This window comes from Panthera pardus, unplaced genomic scaffold (genome assembly GCF_024362965.1).
Source record: "Panthera pardus isolate Hobbes unplaced genomic scaffold, ASM2436296v1 HiC_scaffold_8, whole genome shotgun sequence".
Taxonomy (NCBI): Eukaryota; Metazoa; Chordata; class Mammalia; order Carnivora; family Felidae; genus Panthera; species Panthera pardus.
The window spans coordinates 21,551,259-21,570,046 of NW_026527013.1; the positions used below are offsets into that span (position 1 = coordinate 21,551,259).

The 18,788-nt window shown below is 42.2% G+C and overlaps 2 protein-coding genes across 14 annotated transcripts in view; both read right to left on the bottom strand.

Annotated features, from left to right (window-relative positions):
• Positions 1–1,948, bottom strand: part of STIMATE (STIM activating enhancer) — a 54,642-nt gene extending 52,694 nt beyond the window's left edge. Inside the window, exons 1-2 of one of the 2 annotated variants that reach the window (XM_053898006.1) lie at positions 1,644–1,948; positions 627–713 (exon numbers count right to left, since the gene is read on the bottom strand). In XM_053898006.1, coding sequence (XP_053753981.1) covers positions 627–713; positions 1,644–1,803 — 247 coding nt within the window. In that variant the 5' untranslated portion in view covers positions 1,804–1,948. The remainder of the gene's footprint in view (positions 1–626; positions 714–1,643) is intronic. The other variant, XM_019417175.2, reaches the window with a different exon arrangement.
• Positions 1,949–9,058: 7,110 nt separating this feature from the next.
• The window catches only part of SFMBT1 (Scm like with four mbt domains 1), a 128,019-nt gene continuing 118,289 nt past the window's right edge, over positions 9,059–18,788 (bottom strand). For all 12 annotated transcript variants that reach the window (XM_019417177.2, XM_053897090.1, XM_019417182.2 and 9 more), the window contains 7 exons: positions 17,619–17,758; positions 16,845–16,954; positions 15,942–16,117; positions 12,418–12,596; positions 11,988–12,233; positions 10,857–10,985; positions 9,059–9,729 (listed from right to left, as the gene is read on the bottom strand). In XM_019417177.2, the coding sequence (XP_019272722.2) occupies positions 9,589–9,729; positions 10,857–10,985; positions 11,988–12,233; positions 12,418–12,596; positions 15,942–16,117; positions 16,845–16,954; positions 17,619–17,758 (1,121 nt within the window). In that variant the 3' untranslated portion in view covers positions 9,059–9,588. The remainder of the gene's footprint in view (positions 9,730–10,856; positions 10,986–11,987; positions 12,234–12,417; positions 12,597–15,941; positions 16,118–16,844; positions 16,955–17,618; positions 17,759–18,788) is intronic.

The following is an 18,788-nucleotide window of genomic DNA, read 5'->3' on the forward strand; positions in this document are numbered from 1 at the left end:
TGGAGGAGACAGAAGTAGGAGGGGAGTGGAGACCCACGCACAATGTCTTGAAAACACACACATACAGTTCATGCACCCAAGTCAGCAGCTGATTTGGGCTAAGTCATCACAAATTATTCCTGGGGGAACAAGTCGGTATTTGTTCAACAGGGAAAATAGCAAGACAAGTAGAGACTAAAAAGGAAAGAAAAAGTGGCAAACATATACAGTCAGGCACTTGTTGTAAGACTTATCAAGGCCAGACAACCAGAAGAAAATGGCATCCAAGAAAAGCCTCTTCGGGTTTACCTGGAGCCTGGGATAATTCACTCAAATAAGCCCTGTGTTAGTTATAACAAGCAAAACTCTAAGTCTAGCAACTCCACGCTGTAAGATGCACACAGCTGCAGGACCCCTCCCTAACGCTAAGGAGCATACTCTCTGCAGAAACTTCCCACTCTGCCCATGTGAGCACAGTGGGGAAGTTTTGAGAACCAGTCATTTTGGAATTAATGCCTCTGTACAGATAGTTATAACCCTTCCTTCCCCAAAATGCAATCACAGGGGCACTCCTAGGCCTACAGCCAACCAAAGCCTCCTGTTACTGTAATAAAGGTAAGGATGTGCGCCAAGAAAACAATACAAACCCATGACACACAGCACACATGACAACAGGGTGGAACTTCTAGTTCTCCAGAAGGGCCATCTGGGGTTTTCTCCTCCATCAGCAAACCCTCAAGGAAGAACCAACGGGGACTTAGCACAGGGATTCGGAGACCTCCCCAGACCCTCTGAACCTCCTCCTCCATTCAGCAAGCCACTTGGTTGTCCCAAGTCTCATGGAAAGGAAGAAAAGTTGAAATACAAATAACAGAACTGCGCTGGGAAAGGGAACCACCAGGGGAGGCCTGAGAAGCAACTTAATTAGGAAAGCTTGGGACAGGGACGGAACAGGCGGACCTATTCAGGAAGGAGGGGAAAGAGGAGACGTGGGGAAGAAGGCAGTCAGAGTGGGTCCTGCTCCAACCAAAACAGAAAAAAAAAGCTGGGGGGAAAGGTGAGGGCGAAGGGGCAGGAGGGAGTAGTACTGGGGACGCAATGCATGGCCTTACAATCCAGACATTGCAAAGTAACAGGATTTAAAAGCGAACTGGAGATAGCAAAGCTTTGGGATGTGAAAGAGCAGGAAAAAGCCCAGCATCAGACTAGGGATTTAGAGATGCAGGTTAAAAGTGAGAAGGGGAGGCTAGGAAGAGACTCTAAAAGGGGGCACAAAGGACTGTTCCAACTGGGCGTTCACGGCCCCAGGCTGGAAAGTGGAGTAGCCTTAAGTCGCGGTAACAAGGTAGCGGGAATGGGGGGGGGGGGGGGGGGGAGGGGCGGGGAGCTAGTTTTAGTTTTAGGCAGGTATCTCGGAAGAGAGGCATGAGCAAGCTGGAGGAAAGGAGGTGGGGTGAACCCTGGCTAGAGGCTGCAGCGATAAGGCGAGAGACTCAGGACCCTGGGTCGGGGCCAGAGCCTCCTCTAGTTTGGGAATGCCCAGCCCGGGCTCGCGGGCAGAAGGCACCCCAGGCCTTAACTCTGGAGGCGGGAGGGTCCCCGAGGCTGGGCAGGGCCTGCGGTGGTCGTACAGGGCCTCAGGAGAGTGGGGGTCCGGGACTCACGCATCAACGTGCTGAAGGCCACGACGCCGAGCAGCCCCTGCAGGAAGATGCCGAAACTGTGCATGAGTGCGCCGCTCTCGCAGCGGCCCGCACCGGACGCGACGGTCGACGGTGGCCCGCCCGGCAGCCCGCGGCTCGCGTTCCCGGCGGGGCCCTGCATGGCGGGCCTGGCGGAGGGGCGCGGGGTGCCGCGGCCAGCCCGCCAGCCCGGCCGGCCTCGCTGCGTGCGGGGGCCGCACCGCTGAGCCCCGGGCCGGGAGTCCGAGACAGGAGCCGGTACCTCCGCCCCGCGGCCCACTCGCCGCCGCGCGTAACCCGACGTCTGAGATCGCAGCGCCCGATTGGCTCGGCCGGGCGTGGGGGCGGGCCTCGGCCGCTCCAGCTCTCTCCCACCACGGGCGGGGCTCCCGCCAGGCGTGGGGGCGGGGTGGTGCGTCCGGGCCACAGGTAGAGCGGACCAGGTGAGCCGGGCAGCACGGACTGGAGGGAGCGAGTCCCGGGACCCTGAGCTCCAGGTCGGCAAGGCAGGAGCAGGGATCGTCTGCGACTAAATTCTTTTCCTTTCCAAGATTAAGCCATCGTAGCTTGCAGAATTTACTAAAAACACTCCTGGATTCCACCCTCAATTTCCGATTCAGTAGCTCTGAGACCAAGCAGAATAATCTACATTTTCAGCAAGCGGCCTAGATTATTCTGAAGGAGGCAGTGAGGCAAACAATCCAAGACTCTGCACACAGTAATATTCCTTCCAGTACAGACGTTCGACGTTCTTCTATTTTCCTTGTTAGTACGAAATTGTGGCCAAGAGCTTATCTTAGATTGATCAATCCGCCTGAGTTGACTTTTTTTTCTTCCCTGAGCATAATGTAAATGGTTATTTCAATCCAGTTGTGGTCGTTTAGAAATATACAAGGTTTATACTGAAAATAGGTCAACATATCCCCATCATGTCCATTTTGAACGTGCTTCATAAAGCCAAGTTGTTGGTAACTCTCAGAGTCTCTAATGCCTCCCTTCACGCATGCACGTTTACTCCCACCTTAACCCCTTGACTCCTTGGAAGGAGCTCTCTACCTCTATTAGGGCCTCTAGTCTCTATTGTCCCATCTATCCTCCCAACACCTCTGCCTTTTCTCCAGACACTTCTTGTTGATTCCCTCAAGTCTCCAGCCTTCCTGCTGCATTTGCTTAATGACCATGTACACATATTATTCCAATAGACATTGGGCTGTATTTGTGGAACAATAGATACTCCACCTAGGGAAACTTACCCTTAAAAGATAGTCACCAACGAATTCCAATTATATAAAAGGGCTAAATGCCACACAAAAGCTTTCATCACTAACAGGAATACTAACCTGATTATCCAGAGAACAGAAATGCTGTTGGCTCTTTAGAGCCCTTCTCTTACAATGCACTTCATAGCTCTGGGTCTTAAACGGCATTTCAGCTGTGTGTACTACTGTTCCCTTTTCTGCTGAATGAACTACTCCTCGTGCTTAAGGCCTGCCTGACCTCCCTCTCCGGTGGGCTTCCATACTACCTTGCATATACTGCTCCACTAGAGCTTTTCATACTGCTAATCAGATGGTTTTACATGTGTCTCTCACACAGCTGAGTGTGAGTTCCCGGAGGGAGGGAACTGGTTTACATTATTCACCCTTACATCCAACATAGCGCCTGGCACACAGAACATGGCAACACTTTTTTTAAATTAAACTGAATTTTAATTTATAAAATTTAAAACTCTCCACAAGTATTGACCATGGGAAAATACAGAAAATCAGGTTAAGAAAATAAATAGGTAAGGGAAAATTGCATTACTGCCTTTAAATCTAAGAAGGTCTCTTACGGGGATGCTCAACAGTTACAGTCCATGTTCAGAGGGAATCAAACAAGAGGATGTGTACTTAAAGCAGAAGAGACTGTGGGCTGAGTATAAGGAGACTGTTAATTGCTTGAAGATACAGGCAGCCTAAGGGAAGTTGCACATAAGAGCTGGAGAATGACGTTTTTGACAAAGCACTGCTCTGTCCTTCCAGGTGAGGGATCCTTAAGGCCCGTTGCTGCTGTACCAAGACAAATGTAGACAAACAAGAAGCACTCTTCCGAGATCAGGGGCAGATTCCCCAACGCCAGGAGCAAGGTCGCTGTGGGGAAATTCTGCTCTTCCTACCTTTCCTGACCTGCAATTAAAAAGTCCCTAAGTCCAGAGGGTAAAGGTCAGACAGCAGGAGAAGGGGGGAGAATTCTGGAAAGGCTCAGTTTATTAAAGTAGAAAGGAACTTTCTCCTCCTTCCAGAGATGATTCTGAGGCCCCACTGGAAAGAGTTTTGAAGGATTTACTCTGGCCAAGATGTCTTCTTTGCTGTCAAATGAAGTTAAACATAGCTTAAGACCTGTATTAATGTTCTTACAACCACTTAAAACTGCCATAATATGCCACAAGTTTATATACACTCTTAATTACAAAAAAAACCCACGCAAAATATTAATCCAAAATAGTTATTTTTTAATCCCTTGAAGTTATACCCATCAAACTTGATGGGAATTATTTTTAATAGGTATTCTTGTGCATATTTCTCCTTAATTATACTTTATCCTCAACTCATAACTTTTAAAATTAAGAGAAAAACAGCAAGCAGGAAGGATACAATGCAATATGCATTTTGTTTTGTTCCAAACAAGCAGCTTAAAAAAAAAAAAAAAAAAAAAAAAGGATAGCATACAATAAACAAAGTGCATCAGTTCCAACAAGTTAGTATTAGAAAGAGGCCTAAGGAGAGGGCTGGAACCAGCCAGAAGTCCCACCCTGGCAGGCCTCTGATTGTCTTTAGAGAATATTCAACCAAAACAAGGAAGAAAGGAAGAAGGGAAGAGGAAAAGAAATGAGCACTTTAAAATCTCAAAAGAAACATTTGAACTACACTTCCTTAGAGCCTTCTTGCAAAAGGAGATAAGGAACTGTCCAGTTTTAATTCTGTCTCAACTTTGTAGGGGCCCTTTAGTCATCTGCTTTGTGACTTGATTTTACCCCTAAAGCCTGTCCTCATCCTTCTTCAAGCACTATTTGCCCACCTCCGTTTGGCCAAGCTAAGCACGCAGTTAGGTTGACTAAACCACGTAGAAACCTCAGGACTGAGCTTCCACACACTGTGAGAACAGGCACCATCAGCAATGGTGGCATCATTTCACTAGTCAATATCATCCTTTGTCCCCAGAAATAGTCAGAGGCCCTTGCCTCCCATGGCTCAGGGTCCACACTTGACTGCTGGTGTTGAGGACTTGTCCGGCAAGGCTGTAGATTGTTTTCCTTTTAAAACAGTCCTTTGTGATAGGCCATAGCACCAGGACAGACCAGACCCAAACAGTGTGTTAAGTCAGAAAAGACCTAAGTAGGGAGGGAGTTTTAGGCCTGTTTCTCCATTCCCCCCTCTCCTAGTTTTGCTGGTTCTTGTGAAAAATCCAAGAGTTCTGAAACACCAGAAGCAAGAAAACCTCCAGTGCATTTAGTGCCCACCACCTTTTCTATACCTTTACCCCGAAGGTGCCCTCAGAAATAAGGCTACTTATGTGGTCTGGAAAAAGTACAGAGGAAACCCCAAGTGGGAAAGCTTGGAACCAGATCCACATGGACTGGGCTTTGAGTTTAGAACTCTTCTGCAAAAACTCCAAGTCCACAGGTGGCTTACTTGGATAGATTCAAATTTCCAAAGTATGTACATTCTCACACAAGGGGTGAGAATCATAAAATTCACGAACAGAACGTTGTAAAGTGAATAAAGTCATGAAAGAATTATAACTGCATGAAAGGGGCTTTTTTTTTTTTTTTTTTTGGTTTCGCAGGAGGCTTTGTTCTACAGTTTCTGAGACAGCACCATGACCATAACCATGGTTACTTACAGTGGACCCAGGACCAAGACATTCAAATTTTAAAAGGGGGTCCCTGGTTCCCACTAAGATTTATACTTCACTTGTTAGTGATCTCTTCTCCTTTATTTTCATAAGGCCAAATGATAGCACAGAACACTTGAACTTATGCTTACACACACACACACACACCCCTAGAATACAGGACCAGTGTTCAAACCAAGTACATGTTTCCACTGTTGAGACTAAGCTCCTAACATCTCTCTCAGAGCCGCTGTGGGTATCAATCAAACTAGTGAATGGTGTCTTAAATACAAGTCTTTGGTGATAGGTGCCAAGTAAATATAAGTGTCTGTGAGTTTTCCCCATGTTCCCATCTAGATAATTCTTGCCTACTGTTAACAATTCCCTGATGTTCTGTGTGTCCCCTAGAACTAGTTTTTGGCTTGAGACAGGGGAATGGTTCTGAGTCCTACTCTACCTAAGGCCTCCTAAAGCTTGTAATCTGTATTCAGATGCCACATTAGTGACAGGATTAATACAAGAGTGAGTAAAATATATTCAAGTCCTCAGGAAGCTTTGGTCCAAGGCCCTCTCTCTCACAGTGAGAATAATTTTACTTCCAGGAGAAGAGGCATATAAAGGCCAAGTTCTGAATTGGTTTTCCACATCTGCCTCTATTGTAATTCAATAAACATTTACCAAGAAGCCCATCTCTTCCAGAGGTTGCTAGGTATCCTTCCCTGACCTCATGTATCTACAACATAGATGCTGAGAGCCACCTACATTGCTGAAGAAAGGCAGATAAGTAAAGCCCCATTAAATGCATCCCCTGCATTAGATACCTCAACTCTCCTTCAAATGAGAAGGATGAGGGCAGTTTACAAAGGAAAATAGCACAGTTCCCAGAAGCCCACAAAATATAGTCAAAATGTTACAGCAAATCTTCACGTGCAATGAAAGATTTCCCTAACACACTAACATGGGCTAATAGTGGTCAATCAACTTCAAGTTCCAGGGGGCTGATATAAGTCCATTCACCTGTTTCCAAGCTTGTTAATTCAGGATCAAAAAGTGGATCATGGAAAACTTTCTGACCTCAGGCAGCTGTGGGGCCAGCTGAAGGTGAAATTCAGACAAATGCAGCCCCTCACAATGTGCCTCTCATAAATTTAAGAGGTTGATACCTTTAAAAAACAAAGTTCATGTACCATGTACCTATGTGCAATATACAAACATCTTATCCCAACATGGTGAGTTATTATCAGGTTTAAAATCTGTGTTTCAGAATCACAGGAATCAGACTGTCAATGTTGTCCAGCCAAGCCCCAGCAGCTTTATAAGGGAAATGGAGTCTAAATTTTATACATTAGAAAAAAAAAAAAAAAGCCCTGGACCAAATTCCCAAACAATTATCCTCTCTCATTTGATATCTAGGAGTGGGGCAGGGGTATATAATTCTCTTTAATGAGGTTGCCTGAGAAACTATATCTCACTATGAGGAACACAAGAAACATTAAGGGAAACCCAACTTCGAGTCAGCTTCTCTCTAAGACAAAGCTGAGCCTGAATAATCATGGTATAGACAGACAAGCCGGCTGAGCCCGGACTACATCCAGATCCAAGACTACTCAGGGCCGTGAGTTTCACCTTTCCAGGGGCTTTGCCCCCCCTTCCATCTATGGTTTCTGGAGAAGGCAAAGAGAGACAATATAACATATTCATTGTTGAATTTGGTAAATTCCCTCTCATAGGAAGTAAATCTCATTTCCCTAAATAAAACAACATTGTTAATTAAGTCGATTTTTTTTCCATTGATCTTCTTTAAGGAACCCCCTTTGCCTTAGTGCCTTAACTGCTGAGCTCTCCGGAAATTTAATTGTGTAAGGTACACCTCTCTCCCCCAATTCTATCTACTTTATACTAATTGTTCCCAAGCATCATATATATATATATATATATATATATATATATATATATATATATAAAAGATGCTTGGGAACAATTAGTGTGTGTATATATATATATATATATATATATACACACACACACACTATATATATACACACACATATATAGTATATACATATATATATATACTATATAATTGTTATATATATATAACAATTAGTATATATATATAGTATATACATATATATATATACATATATATATATATATATGTATATATATATATAAAAGTTTCTCTTCCATGGGCACAGAATTAATTACATTTTTTAAACTTGGATCTCTGAGTAAGTTCCAACATATTAATTTTTATTTAAATGAAGCTTCTTTCCAGGTCTACATGGTGCTAACCTAAGCAAAGAGTGGATGCTTTAATATATGATTTGGTTGGAGGCTTGAGTTAAGGTGGTTCATAAATGATCCAATGAAGATAGGGGTGCAGACCACAGAATGTCTGCCAATGTCTATAAACTGGTGTGGATGGGGGAGAGGAAGAAAAGGGAAGTATCACAGTCCGTTTAAATCTGTAATAGTATTACCTTATATTTGTATAGCTGTTGAGAATTTACTCAGTTTTGTAGTTTTAAAACATTTTTATATCCTAAAGATGAGTGATTAGGTTATAAATTTGTGGGTGACTAGGATAATTAAAACACAAAACAGTCAGCAATGCAAACCACTTAAAGGAAGCAATCTACGTGTGTGTGTTTCCTCATTTGTCTCAGCTGGAATGGTACAGCAAATGCCATTACTTAATAGTAGCTAGCAGTGCTGTCTTAAGTGAAAATTCGCCTGTAGTTTCATGTCAACTTGAGCCGGGCCAAGAGAAACACCGAAAAGAAAACCAAGTTGTTGAACTGCTGAGTGGGAACCTTCAGCTTGTAGATTACATGCCATTTAAAGGTTTAACCAAAAAGACATGTAAATGTGACTAGGCAAAGAGGTTTCCAGAATCCTTAACCACCTCTCAATCTTTGTGCAGCCACTGAGGATATGAGGACACAGTTTTACAGAAACTCCGTGCTCTGCATCACCCCCTGAAACATTTTCTCTCTGGTACTTCTACTCTATCTGCCTGGAGACCCCAAGAAAGAAAGGGAGATGGGTTTACTGTAGGTCCAAGGAACACCTACTGATTTTTACCCAAAGTGAGGACTCTAGAAAGCAAACAGACAACTGTAGAGAAAAGTAAACATAGAATAAAAGCCACTGAAGTCCCTCTGAGAACTGACAGGAAGAGAGCAACTAAATAGAAATGCCCACAATCTCTGAGAGACCACCTAAAACCGGGAGCCCACGCTGGGTCCAGACAGGGAACAATGACAGTGGGGTTCTCAGATCAGGTCAGGAACTGTGTAAGTGCTCGCATGTGATTTTTAAGCAGTGTTTTTTTTCCCCCTCCAGCTTCTGTCATAGATTTAGTGTTCATGTTGCTTAAAAAATGGCATCATACAAAAAAGCTTATACATGGCTGTAAGCTCAATCATCAACAGAGGTAGTAAACAAAGGAACTCCTAAGAATAGCTTTTAAATGGATCAAAGTGTGACTGTACATTCAAAACCCTAGAGCCACGTAATCATCCCCAAAATGAACTGTTTTAATTTAAAAAAGCTTAAAAACACAATGACAATGAAGCACTGATGTGCCTTAGGCACAGTCCCAAATCAGTGCTGACTTAAAGCTATGTCCTCTCTTTCCAAGAAAGGGAAAGCAGAGAACAAAGTTCACTCTACAATGGGAAGGAACAGAACAAAAAGAAAACAACCATAAGGATGCTTTCCAGCAGCCTAGATTATTCTTTGTTTTCAGGCCACACCACTGGAAATGCTTATTCTTCTTACAGGAGTCTTTTCTTCACAACCTTTATTTTTTTTAAAACTGCAATCTGCTGACCAACAGATGCCCACATTTCCACTGGCAGGAGAGCCACTTCTGTGCAGTGTTTGCTTCCTCAGTGTGGGTCCTCCTTCCCTGAAAGTGCAAAGAGAGCAAGCCGACGTCTGCAGGGCCCGGAGCCCCAGGACCGTGTCAGCGCCACTTGCAGAGTGGGGAGAAGGATTCGCTGCATTTGTGCTTCAAAGACACAGCTCACTTTGGTTGTCCTTCTCAGTTGGCAAACTGCTCATAGAAAGCAAACTTGATCCTCTCTATGTGATGGCAGAGTTTGATGGCAGGGCCCAATTTTAAGTCCATGCATTCTTGAACAGTGGGAAGGGTAAGGAGCAATAGGGCCTGCCCATCAATTTCCTGTTAAGGCATAAAATACAAATTATCTATGATGTGCACATGGATGGCAGCTCCATCAAGTCAGCCCCTGTTCACTTTGGCTTGTGTCAAAATCAGAGTCCCTGTGCTTTCCTTTATAATTTTTCCCCTTTAAACAAGTATCACACAGTTTCTCCTAAGCGCCCCTCACAGTCCTCCATACTAATGAGTCTTCAGAATTAATGACAAACTTTTACCAAGGATAAGAAACCATTCTACACTTTTTGCTCTGCAGAAATTCAATAAACAAACTAGTTTTGTAACTGGCAACTAGATGTGCCAAAGAAACATCTCTTTAGAGAACTCTTTCTAAAACTGAAAGAAAATATTAATTATAAATTTCAACATTTTCCTACTCTGTAACATTCATAAAAGGCTGATGAGCTCTTCAAACATGGTCAGTTTGGAATCTCCCCAATTATCCAAACAAAATTTAATTTAGTATTTATTTAAGGTCACAGACTATTCGTTTCAGAAAACTTGCCTCCAAACTGATCACCACTTTAGATTCTAACACATTATAGATGTTAATTATTTTTAAAAACAAGCAAGTCATTCTTTTGGAAAAGAGCACAATTAAGCATGGCATGCTTGATTTTAAGCCATTTAAACATTTGGGGGATGGAAACAAAGTCTTAGGAAAACTGGCAATGCAATGATAATCTGCTTCAACTGTGAAACAAGTCAGCTCAATAGCCTTTTAAAATCATCTTTCGGGGCGCCTGGGTGGCTCAGTCGGTTGAGCGTCCGACTTCGGCTCAGGTCACGATCTCGCGGTCTGTGAGTTTGAGCCCCGCGTGGGGCTCTGTGCTGACAGCTCAGAGCCTGGAGCCTGTTTCGGATTCTGTGTCTCCCTCTCTCTGACCCTCCCCTGTTCATGCTCTGTCTCTCTCTGTCTCAAAAATAAATAAACGTTAAGAAAAAAAAATTTAAAAAAAAATAAATAAAAATAAATAAAATCATCTTTCTACTACTCGTAAAAGAGGAAATACATTTCTTTCCTTTTGGATAGAAATATTTTTCTTCTGACTTGTAAATAAATTGCTGTTACATCCATAGTCCTTTGCAAAAGAGACAAATTAATGAACATCAAAGGTCTCTAAAATTACCTGGTCTAGAAATATTCTTGCTAATGGAGCACAGTCGGTGGATCTGATGAACCGAACAACATCTGCCACACTCCACTTCAGGGGGTTACTGTCCAGATGAAGCCTTTCAGCAACTTCAATCCTTATTTCCTTCAGTCCCCATAACAAAAGCAAACCAAAAGATGTCAGAGCTATTTTATTCTAAAAAAAAAAAAAAGTCTCTCTATAGAAATCCATAACCCTTTGAGGCAAGATTTAAAGTGGTTTTAGGGCATGATTTCTCCCAGCAAAGATGGCCAAGGTCCATATACGTTAGGTATTCAGGAAATATTTGTCTTTGATAATAAGAAATACCAATGGGGAAGAATTTATCTCGAAGTTTCAGCACAAATAATTTGGACAATTTAACAGAGAAAAATGGTTTTTAAATCTCCCATTTGTTCCTTGGTCTATTTCAACTCAGTCTCTGGTAGGGTGCTGAAGCAAATGGGATGCTACTTGGGAAGAGAGAAGGCTTAACTAAATCATAAGGAGAAATCATTTACTGCTTCAGTTCATGCAATACATTTAAAATACAGTTTTATTTTTTTAATATATTTATTTTTTAATTAATTAATTAATTTATTTATTGAGAGAGAGAGAGAGAGAGAGAGAGAGAGAGAGAGAATGAGAATGAATATCCCAAGCAGGCTCCACACCGTCAGCATGTAGCCCAATGTAGGGCTTGAACTCATGAACTGTGAGATCATGACCTGAGCCGAAACCAAGAGTCAGACACTGAACCACCCAGGTGCACCTACAGCCCAGTTTTAAAACAGTAACTTAACTGCCATTCTTATAGTGTGTATGTTACGTAATATGCATGTATGTGTATGTTAAATACACCAAACAAAATAGTTTAACAAGAATCAAAAGGATAAATAACTTGTTTCTACAGGACCATATATATTATTAAAAAAAAAAAGGGCAGTTTTCCCTAAACTAAATGACAGGCTACTACAGATAAATTAGCAATGAAACTTTTTTTGTTTTTTTTTTTACTTAAAATAAGCAGCCACTGAAATAAATGGAATGACAACATCATTAACAATCATTTCTCAGAGGGCAAGTCTAGAGAGAGAAAAAAATGACAGTGCATTTTAAAAATGGTACCTTTGGTGAAGGAGGTTTATTCTCATCATCAGAAAATGAAAAAGTGCGAAGCTCCCTTTTTCTCCGTTGTCTGTCTGGAGGCAGTGATGTAGATATCTCACTTTGGGTGGGAGAGGAAGAGCATGACTTTTTTTCGGACGTTTCTGACTCTTCCTGTAGCTCGTCCTGTTGCTCAGATGTACTGCCCTCACTTAGGGAATCATCATCTCCTTCATCTGGATCATCCTCATCTTCACCTCCACTTCCCTAGAGGAAATGGGAGAGAAAAGTCTCACTGAAATTCAAGACAAACCAGCTCTCAGGTCACAAAACCACCTTCTATTGAGCAGGGATCTGAGTTAGAGAGGCCTGCAGGTGTTCCTTCTGTGTCTGGACTACAGAGCAGTAAATCTCGGCTTCTAGACAAGACGGTACCTCACAGATCTCATACCTGGGGCGAGCCCGCTGGGGTGTTATCAACAGATGCAGAGGAGCGTTTCTTCTTATGGACAAAAACATTTTTCCGTCTCTTCCTTCTCTTACTGGCTTTTTTCAGGGCACATGCTAAGTTACTATGCCCACCAGGTGGCCTTCCGATTCTTTTATTTTTCTTCTTTCCATAATAGTGTGCTAAATGTGAATGACAAAGAAAAATGAGACAACTTCATGACTTCTGTACACCTCGCACTGCAAGAGATTCTACTAGCACAGCAGAAAACAGGTACAGTGTATTTGATTAAGGTTAAACTCCATCCTGTGGAGTAATCTCATCTGTCCAGATCTTAAATGTACAGTATAATTAGTACTAACAAATGCATAAACCTGAATTAACCTTCCCCCTATGAAGATACAGAATGTCTCCATCAACCTAGGAAGTCCCCAGGGTCCCTTCCCAGTCAGTCCCCCTCACCAGAAGCAACCACAACTGTATTCTAATTTCTGTTGGTATAGATTAGTTTTGCCTCATCTATGGAACCATTCAGTAGATACTTTAGGGACAAGGTTTCTTTCACTCAGCATAATGTTCCTGAGTTTCACCTATGCTGCAGTACGTATAAATAGTTCATTCTCTTCTATTGATGAACAGCATTCCATTGTATAGAATATACTAGTTTAACTATTCTCCTGTTGACAGGCATCTTGGCTGTTCCCAGGTTCTGGCTGTTATTATGTGCCAATGAACATTCTTGTACAGGCTTTTGGTGGGCATGTTTTCACTTTCCTGGAGTAAAACTGCTGGACCATACCATAGATGTATGGAACTGCCAGTTTTCTAAAAGGGTTACATAATTTGACATCCCAACCAGCAATGTATGAGTTGCTCTACACCTCTGCCAACTTGAAGGACTGTCAAATCTTTTTCATTTTAGCCAATCTAGTGGATGTGCAGTAATTTCTCATTATAGATTAGATCTGCATCTCCCCAGACGAATGGTATTGGCATGTTTTCATGTGCTTATTGGCCATGTGTGTATCTTTTTTGTGAAGTGCCTATACAAGCTTTTTATTCATTTTTAGAATGGTTTTCTCTTTTTGCTTTTTTATTGAGATATAATTCACGATATAAAATCCATCATTTTAAAGTGTACATATTCAGTGATTTTCAGTATATTCAGTATGTTGTGTGACAATCACCACTATCTAATTCCAGAACATTTTCTTTTTAATTTTTAAAAAATTGAGGTAAAAGTCGCATACAATTAACCTATGTTCAAATGCACAATTGGTGGCATTTAGCTTATTCACAATGTCGTACAACCACCAGCTTTCTGTTGCTGCCACACTTCTCTTACTACTGAGTTGTGGGAGTATTTGCTCTATTCTGGAGAGGAATTCTCTGAGAAGTTTTTAATTTTGGTGATTTCTTCCTTTATGTTAGTGCATCCTCTCTAAGAAATCTCTCCTTACCCCAGGGTCTTGAGGCTATCTTATTTTCTTCTAGAAACTTTATAGTTTTAGCTTTTTACACTAGGTCTGTGATACACCTTGAATTAGTTTTCATATACAGTGAGGTAGGGGCCAAGGAGTTTTGTTCTTGTTTTTTGGATTTGGAAATCTAATTGTACCAGTACCATTTGTTGAGAGAATTTCCCTTCCCTGTTACGTTTTTCATCTTTGCTGAAAATCATGTAACCACATAAACTTGGGTCTATTTGTGGGCTCTGTGTTCTGTCCCATCACTGTGTGTAACTATTTAATCAATACCCCACTACTGATAACTAAACCTTTGTAGTAAAACTTTAAGTCAGAGTAAGTTCTCCAACTTTATTCTTCTTTTTCAGGATTGTTTTGGCTATTCTAGATCCTGTGCATTTTCATATAAATTTTAGAATACAAAGACAAGTCCAAAAATGAACCATATGTATTCTAATTTTAAATATATATGTTACCTATTAAAGTAGTAACAAAATAGAATGTAATTTTTTGTAAAAAATGAATTCTAAAGTATATAAATCCATTTGGTATCACTCAAATTACTAACTGGGAAAAATTATAAACACTCTCTCCAAAGTCTAGGCTTATATCATTACGAAAAATAAATTTAGACAAAAAGCATAATAAAATCCACATATCTTCCATAAGCTCAAAGTGACATACATGTATTTAGAGAACAGATATATTTCACTTAGATACTAATACCTGCAATATGCTAAACTTAGTGCTGAATTTGACACAATAATAAGCCAAGACAATCCCTGCTTTTAAGTCCAACAAATATAAATAGAAACAACAAAGTTAGGCTCCTATATGACCTTGTGATTCAAACATTGATTAGCAAGCTCATCATGCTAAATGACCTCAGCTCAGCAGCATCAAACACAGTGTCTCAGAGCTCGCTGGAAAAGCAGACACATTTAGATCCCAGATACCCACAGACCTGATGAATCAGAACTTTCATTTTAACAAGATCCTCCGCTGATCTGCATGCATGATAAAGCTTAAGAGGCACAGGATTAGAGGTCCCTAAAAGAAATCTTCAAATTTAACAAGGTAAAATCTTCCTCTGTATTAAGTCTCCCAAGTGACATCAGGGCTTGTAAAATTTAAGGAAGGGTAGGATCAGAATTTTGTCTTTGGGCAACAATGCCGTGACAAGGCTCCAAATTGGAAATTTCATCTTGTATGACTTTTTTTTTTTTTTTTTGGGTACAGTTTCACATGGGAGAAGATAAGCAATGAGAGGGAACAGGTGTTGTTTTGACAGTTCTGAGTCAGGCCCGCAGCCACCTCCTCTCCTGTTATTGATGCCTCCCAACTACCCAGGCTTCTGTGCCGCTCCCGGCAGACTCGAGGCATGCTTTGGCTGCCCCCTGCCCAGAGCACTCTCACCCTGCGGTCTACATAGCTGGCTCTCTTGCTTCCTTTGGCTTGTTACCTTGCATGAAGACCTCTCTAGCCATCTGTGAACAGCAACCCACCCTAGCCTTCCTCACACCCCTACTTCGCTTAAGTTGCTTCACTTTTCTCCACGGTACCTATCTTTATTTGTTCACTTGTTTATTATCTATCTCCCACATTAAAATGTAAACTCAATGAGGACAGGAATTTTCTTTTTCTTTACTGTAGCATCCCAATCTCAGTGCTAGAACAGTGGTGGCACACAGTAGACACATAATAAATACTCGCACACTGTATGAATGAATTACATATCCTATTCAATGCAACAGCTAATTTATATACATACTGTATGTGAAAGTTAGCAAACTTGGGCTTGTGGGCCAAATCTGGTTCATGGCCTCGAGCTTAAAATGGCTTTTCCATCTTTAAAAGTGTTTTTTAAAAAGTAAAAATAAAACTGAGAAGAATATGCAATAGAGATCATCTGACCAACAGCCTAAAATATTCATTATCTGGCCCTTTACAGAAACAGTTTGCATACCTCTGCTATAGGTGAAGGTCTGCAAAATAAAAACTTTCCAAGATATAAAGTATGGCCAGCTGTTATAGTTAACAAGTTTGAAAAACCTGACTCACTATATTTGGTCTTTGTAAGCACAGAGCAGTTCTCAGAACACTTGTCCAGAACCATCCGTGGGCCGAAGAGATTAGGACAGCACTCCAGTTTGATGCAGGTTTGCCGGCAGAACTCAGTCACCCGGTCCGCTGTCTTCACTACCTCAACAGTAGCCCGGTAACTCTTTCCTTTGTATCTGCCGTGGAAGATGCCAGACACAAAGTTTACTGGGCTGGTGATTACCCAGAAAAAAATCAAGTGCATTCAAAGACCTGAAAAATATCTTTGCTTTTCAGAAGAGTCTATGCCCTTTATAGTCTGAGGATTCTGAATATGAGTTTATGCATATCGTACTTAAATCAAATTTATCACTTTAGTAGCTCTAACAGCTAAGCACTGAATTTTTATAGTAGCAAATAAGACTCTTGTTTTCTAGTTCCTCAGTTTAAGGTTTTCACATAGGTGCTTCTACACTAACTACTAAAAGCAAAGTGACTTCTAGGAAGTCTTTCTTTACCCTTGGGCAGTGATCCTCAGAGCGTGGTCATGGACCAGGTTGACCTGCTAACTGTCCCCCATCCCTGCATGGCAAGACCAGGTCAGAAAACAAGAGCAAATGTTTTTAAACTTTCACAGTAATTTGCAAAAGTAATTTTATGGCTCTTAAATCTAAAAACAAATTATTTTTGCGTTCTATGTCCTTTCAATTTCCTATTCCTTACACCTCATTTTTACCGTATTTCATAACAGTGCTGGCCTACAACAGGATAGAAACTTAAAAAAGAAAACAAACCTGGTCCTTCACCACAAACAGTTGAAGAACTGTCTGAGGGAACATAACTACTCTAACATTATTCATGAAAGAAGGAATTCTATGGCCCATTAAAGACAAATAAGAATAAAGGGCAGAAAAGTCTACTCACTTGGCTTTTAGGACCTCCCCACATCCATGCCACACAGAGTCTTTGTCTAGCTGCAGCTCCCGAAGGACACGACTGGGTTTATAGGCTGCATTGATAAGTAAGGTGAGGACCTGTGCTCCGTTTTTAAAGCCGAAATATGGGTTGGGAATGAGAAAAGCAGACCATTAGAATCTTGCTATCCCCCAGAATGTCATTTAGGAGATCACACCCTCTTAGACCTTCAAAACATTATTATGGTCAGGAAGAAATAGGCACCATGAATTAAAAACTACTCTGGCACATGCTTCTAAATCCTTTGCCAGTCATGGTATACACAGAAGCTCGGCCTCCCCAGACCTTGCCCTGCCATCCCACGGACTAAAAATCCCAACAGTCTTTTTAGCTGTTGTGCACAGCGAACGGCGGCTGGCTGGAAAGCTCAGGAGGTACAGCCGGTGAGCAGCTGTCTCATGGTCCCGTGAGCGCCACACAGCCTCTGACTCCCAGACGATGCCCCTGCTTATCCTTGCACAGCGCTCAGGTGGCCTCTGACAAAAGACCTGTCTATGCTGGCAGAGGTGAACCTGCTGCTGTATATGGAGAAATGCTTAGGTGATATTCCCTCGGAAGCAAAAGTAATGATGTGTCTGGTTTGTGGAACAATACATAAAAAGAGTGAGCTGCTTCCAATAACCCCAGAGTTGCCACATTTATGGAGGGCGGACTCTTGTGTACACGGGTCTCTGAGGCTGCTGTGAAATCCCCAAGTTCTCTAGCCCGAGGCAAGAATCTCACCTCTCTGAGGACTAGAACACAGTTCCCAGGTCCTACACATTGAGGCAGCTCAGCGATTCTTCCTTTGTTCAGATATGGCCCTGAGAAGCAACGGTGGTTGAAGTATATCTTTGGACAGCAGTATTTTCCATTGATCATAACTGGGGAGTGAAGAGAAATGAATGTTTACAATGGTCATTTTCCACTCTGTCTTTCCAAAATTGGGTTACTGGGGGGGGGGGGGGGGAGGGGAACAAGCTTATCCACCATTACATATTCTGAAGCTTAGGGTTGTCTGAGTGTGCCTTGAAATGCCTTATCCTTATGACAGCTCCATCGTGGAGCTTATCCCTCTGCCCAAATCAAGCACCGACCTGAATTATCTGCAGATTACCTTCAGGGTTAATTCAACACTGTTCCAGAGTCCCACATGGCTATCAATAAAGGAAGTGAAGGACTGACTTTAAGAACCCATGGAGATTCTTGATGATCAGCTATTCAATAATCTATTTTGGAAAAGTTTCTAGACAGTGATAGTGAATCTTTTCCAAAACTACAGTTTGTCCCCTTAAAACCCACCAAACTAGCATGTTGGCAATGTTCTTTCCATGAGGTGGATACCCTCCCATGTCTGGGACTCCTCAGAGGGCTGAAAGTGTACTATGAACACATCTCTAAGTTCTTTAAGTACCGTGGGGTCTAAGTGTGCCTAGAGACCCCTCTTCTCAACTATTTTTCTGTGTGAATGCTATACTTCAATGTAATGGTTTTTTATTCCTCATCATGTTTGTCAATTCCACTAATAAATAGGAGAGACTCAAAGACACTAGCAAATCTTCCTCTCCACATAAAACGGAGAGAAGCCCTGCTGATGGACACCGGTGGGGAAAGGGCACGCAAGCACTGCCCACTGCTGACAGGATCCTGAAGCACACAACGCTCCCTGCGGAACTAAGGATGCAGTCTTGGCACAGAGATCAGCAGGTCTGTGCCCCCTTCTCCACCTGAACTATGCCACCCACATCCCCCTCTTCAGGATTAAGGCCCGTACGCTCCCCGCTGCTGGCAGTGTTGGCAGCTTATGGCTTTCAGCTGTAAGGCATCCCAGAATTACCCTCTGTCTACCCTCTCACTAGGAGGCACCCTGCCCAAAGTCCCACTCTATGTGAGTGGGCAGGGAGCAGCAGCCCA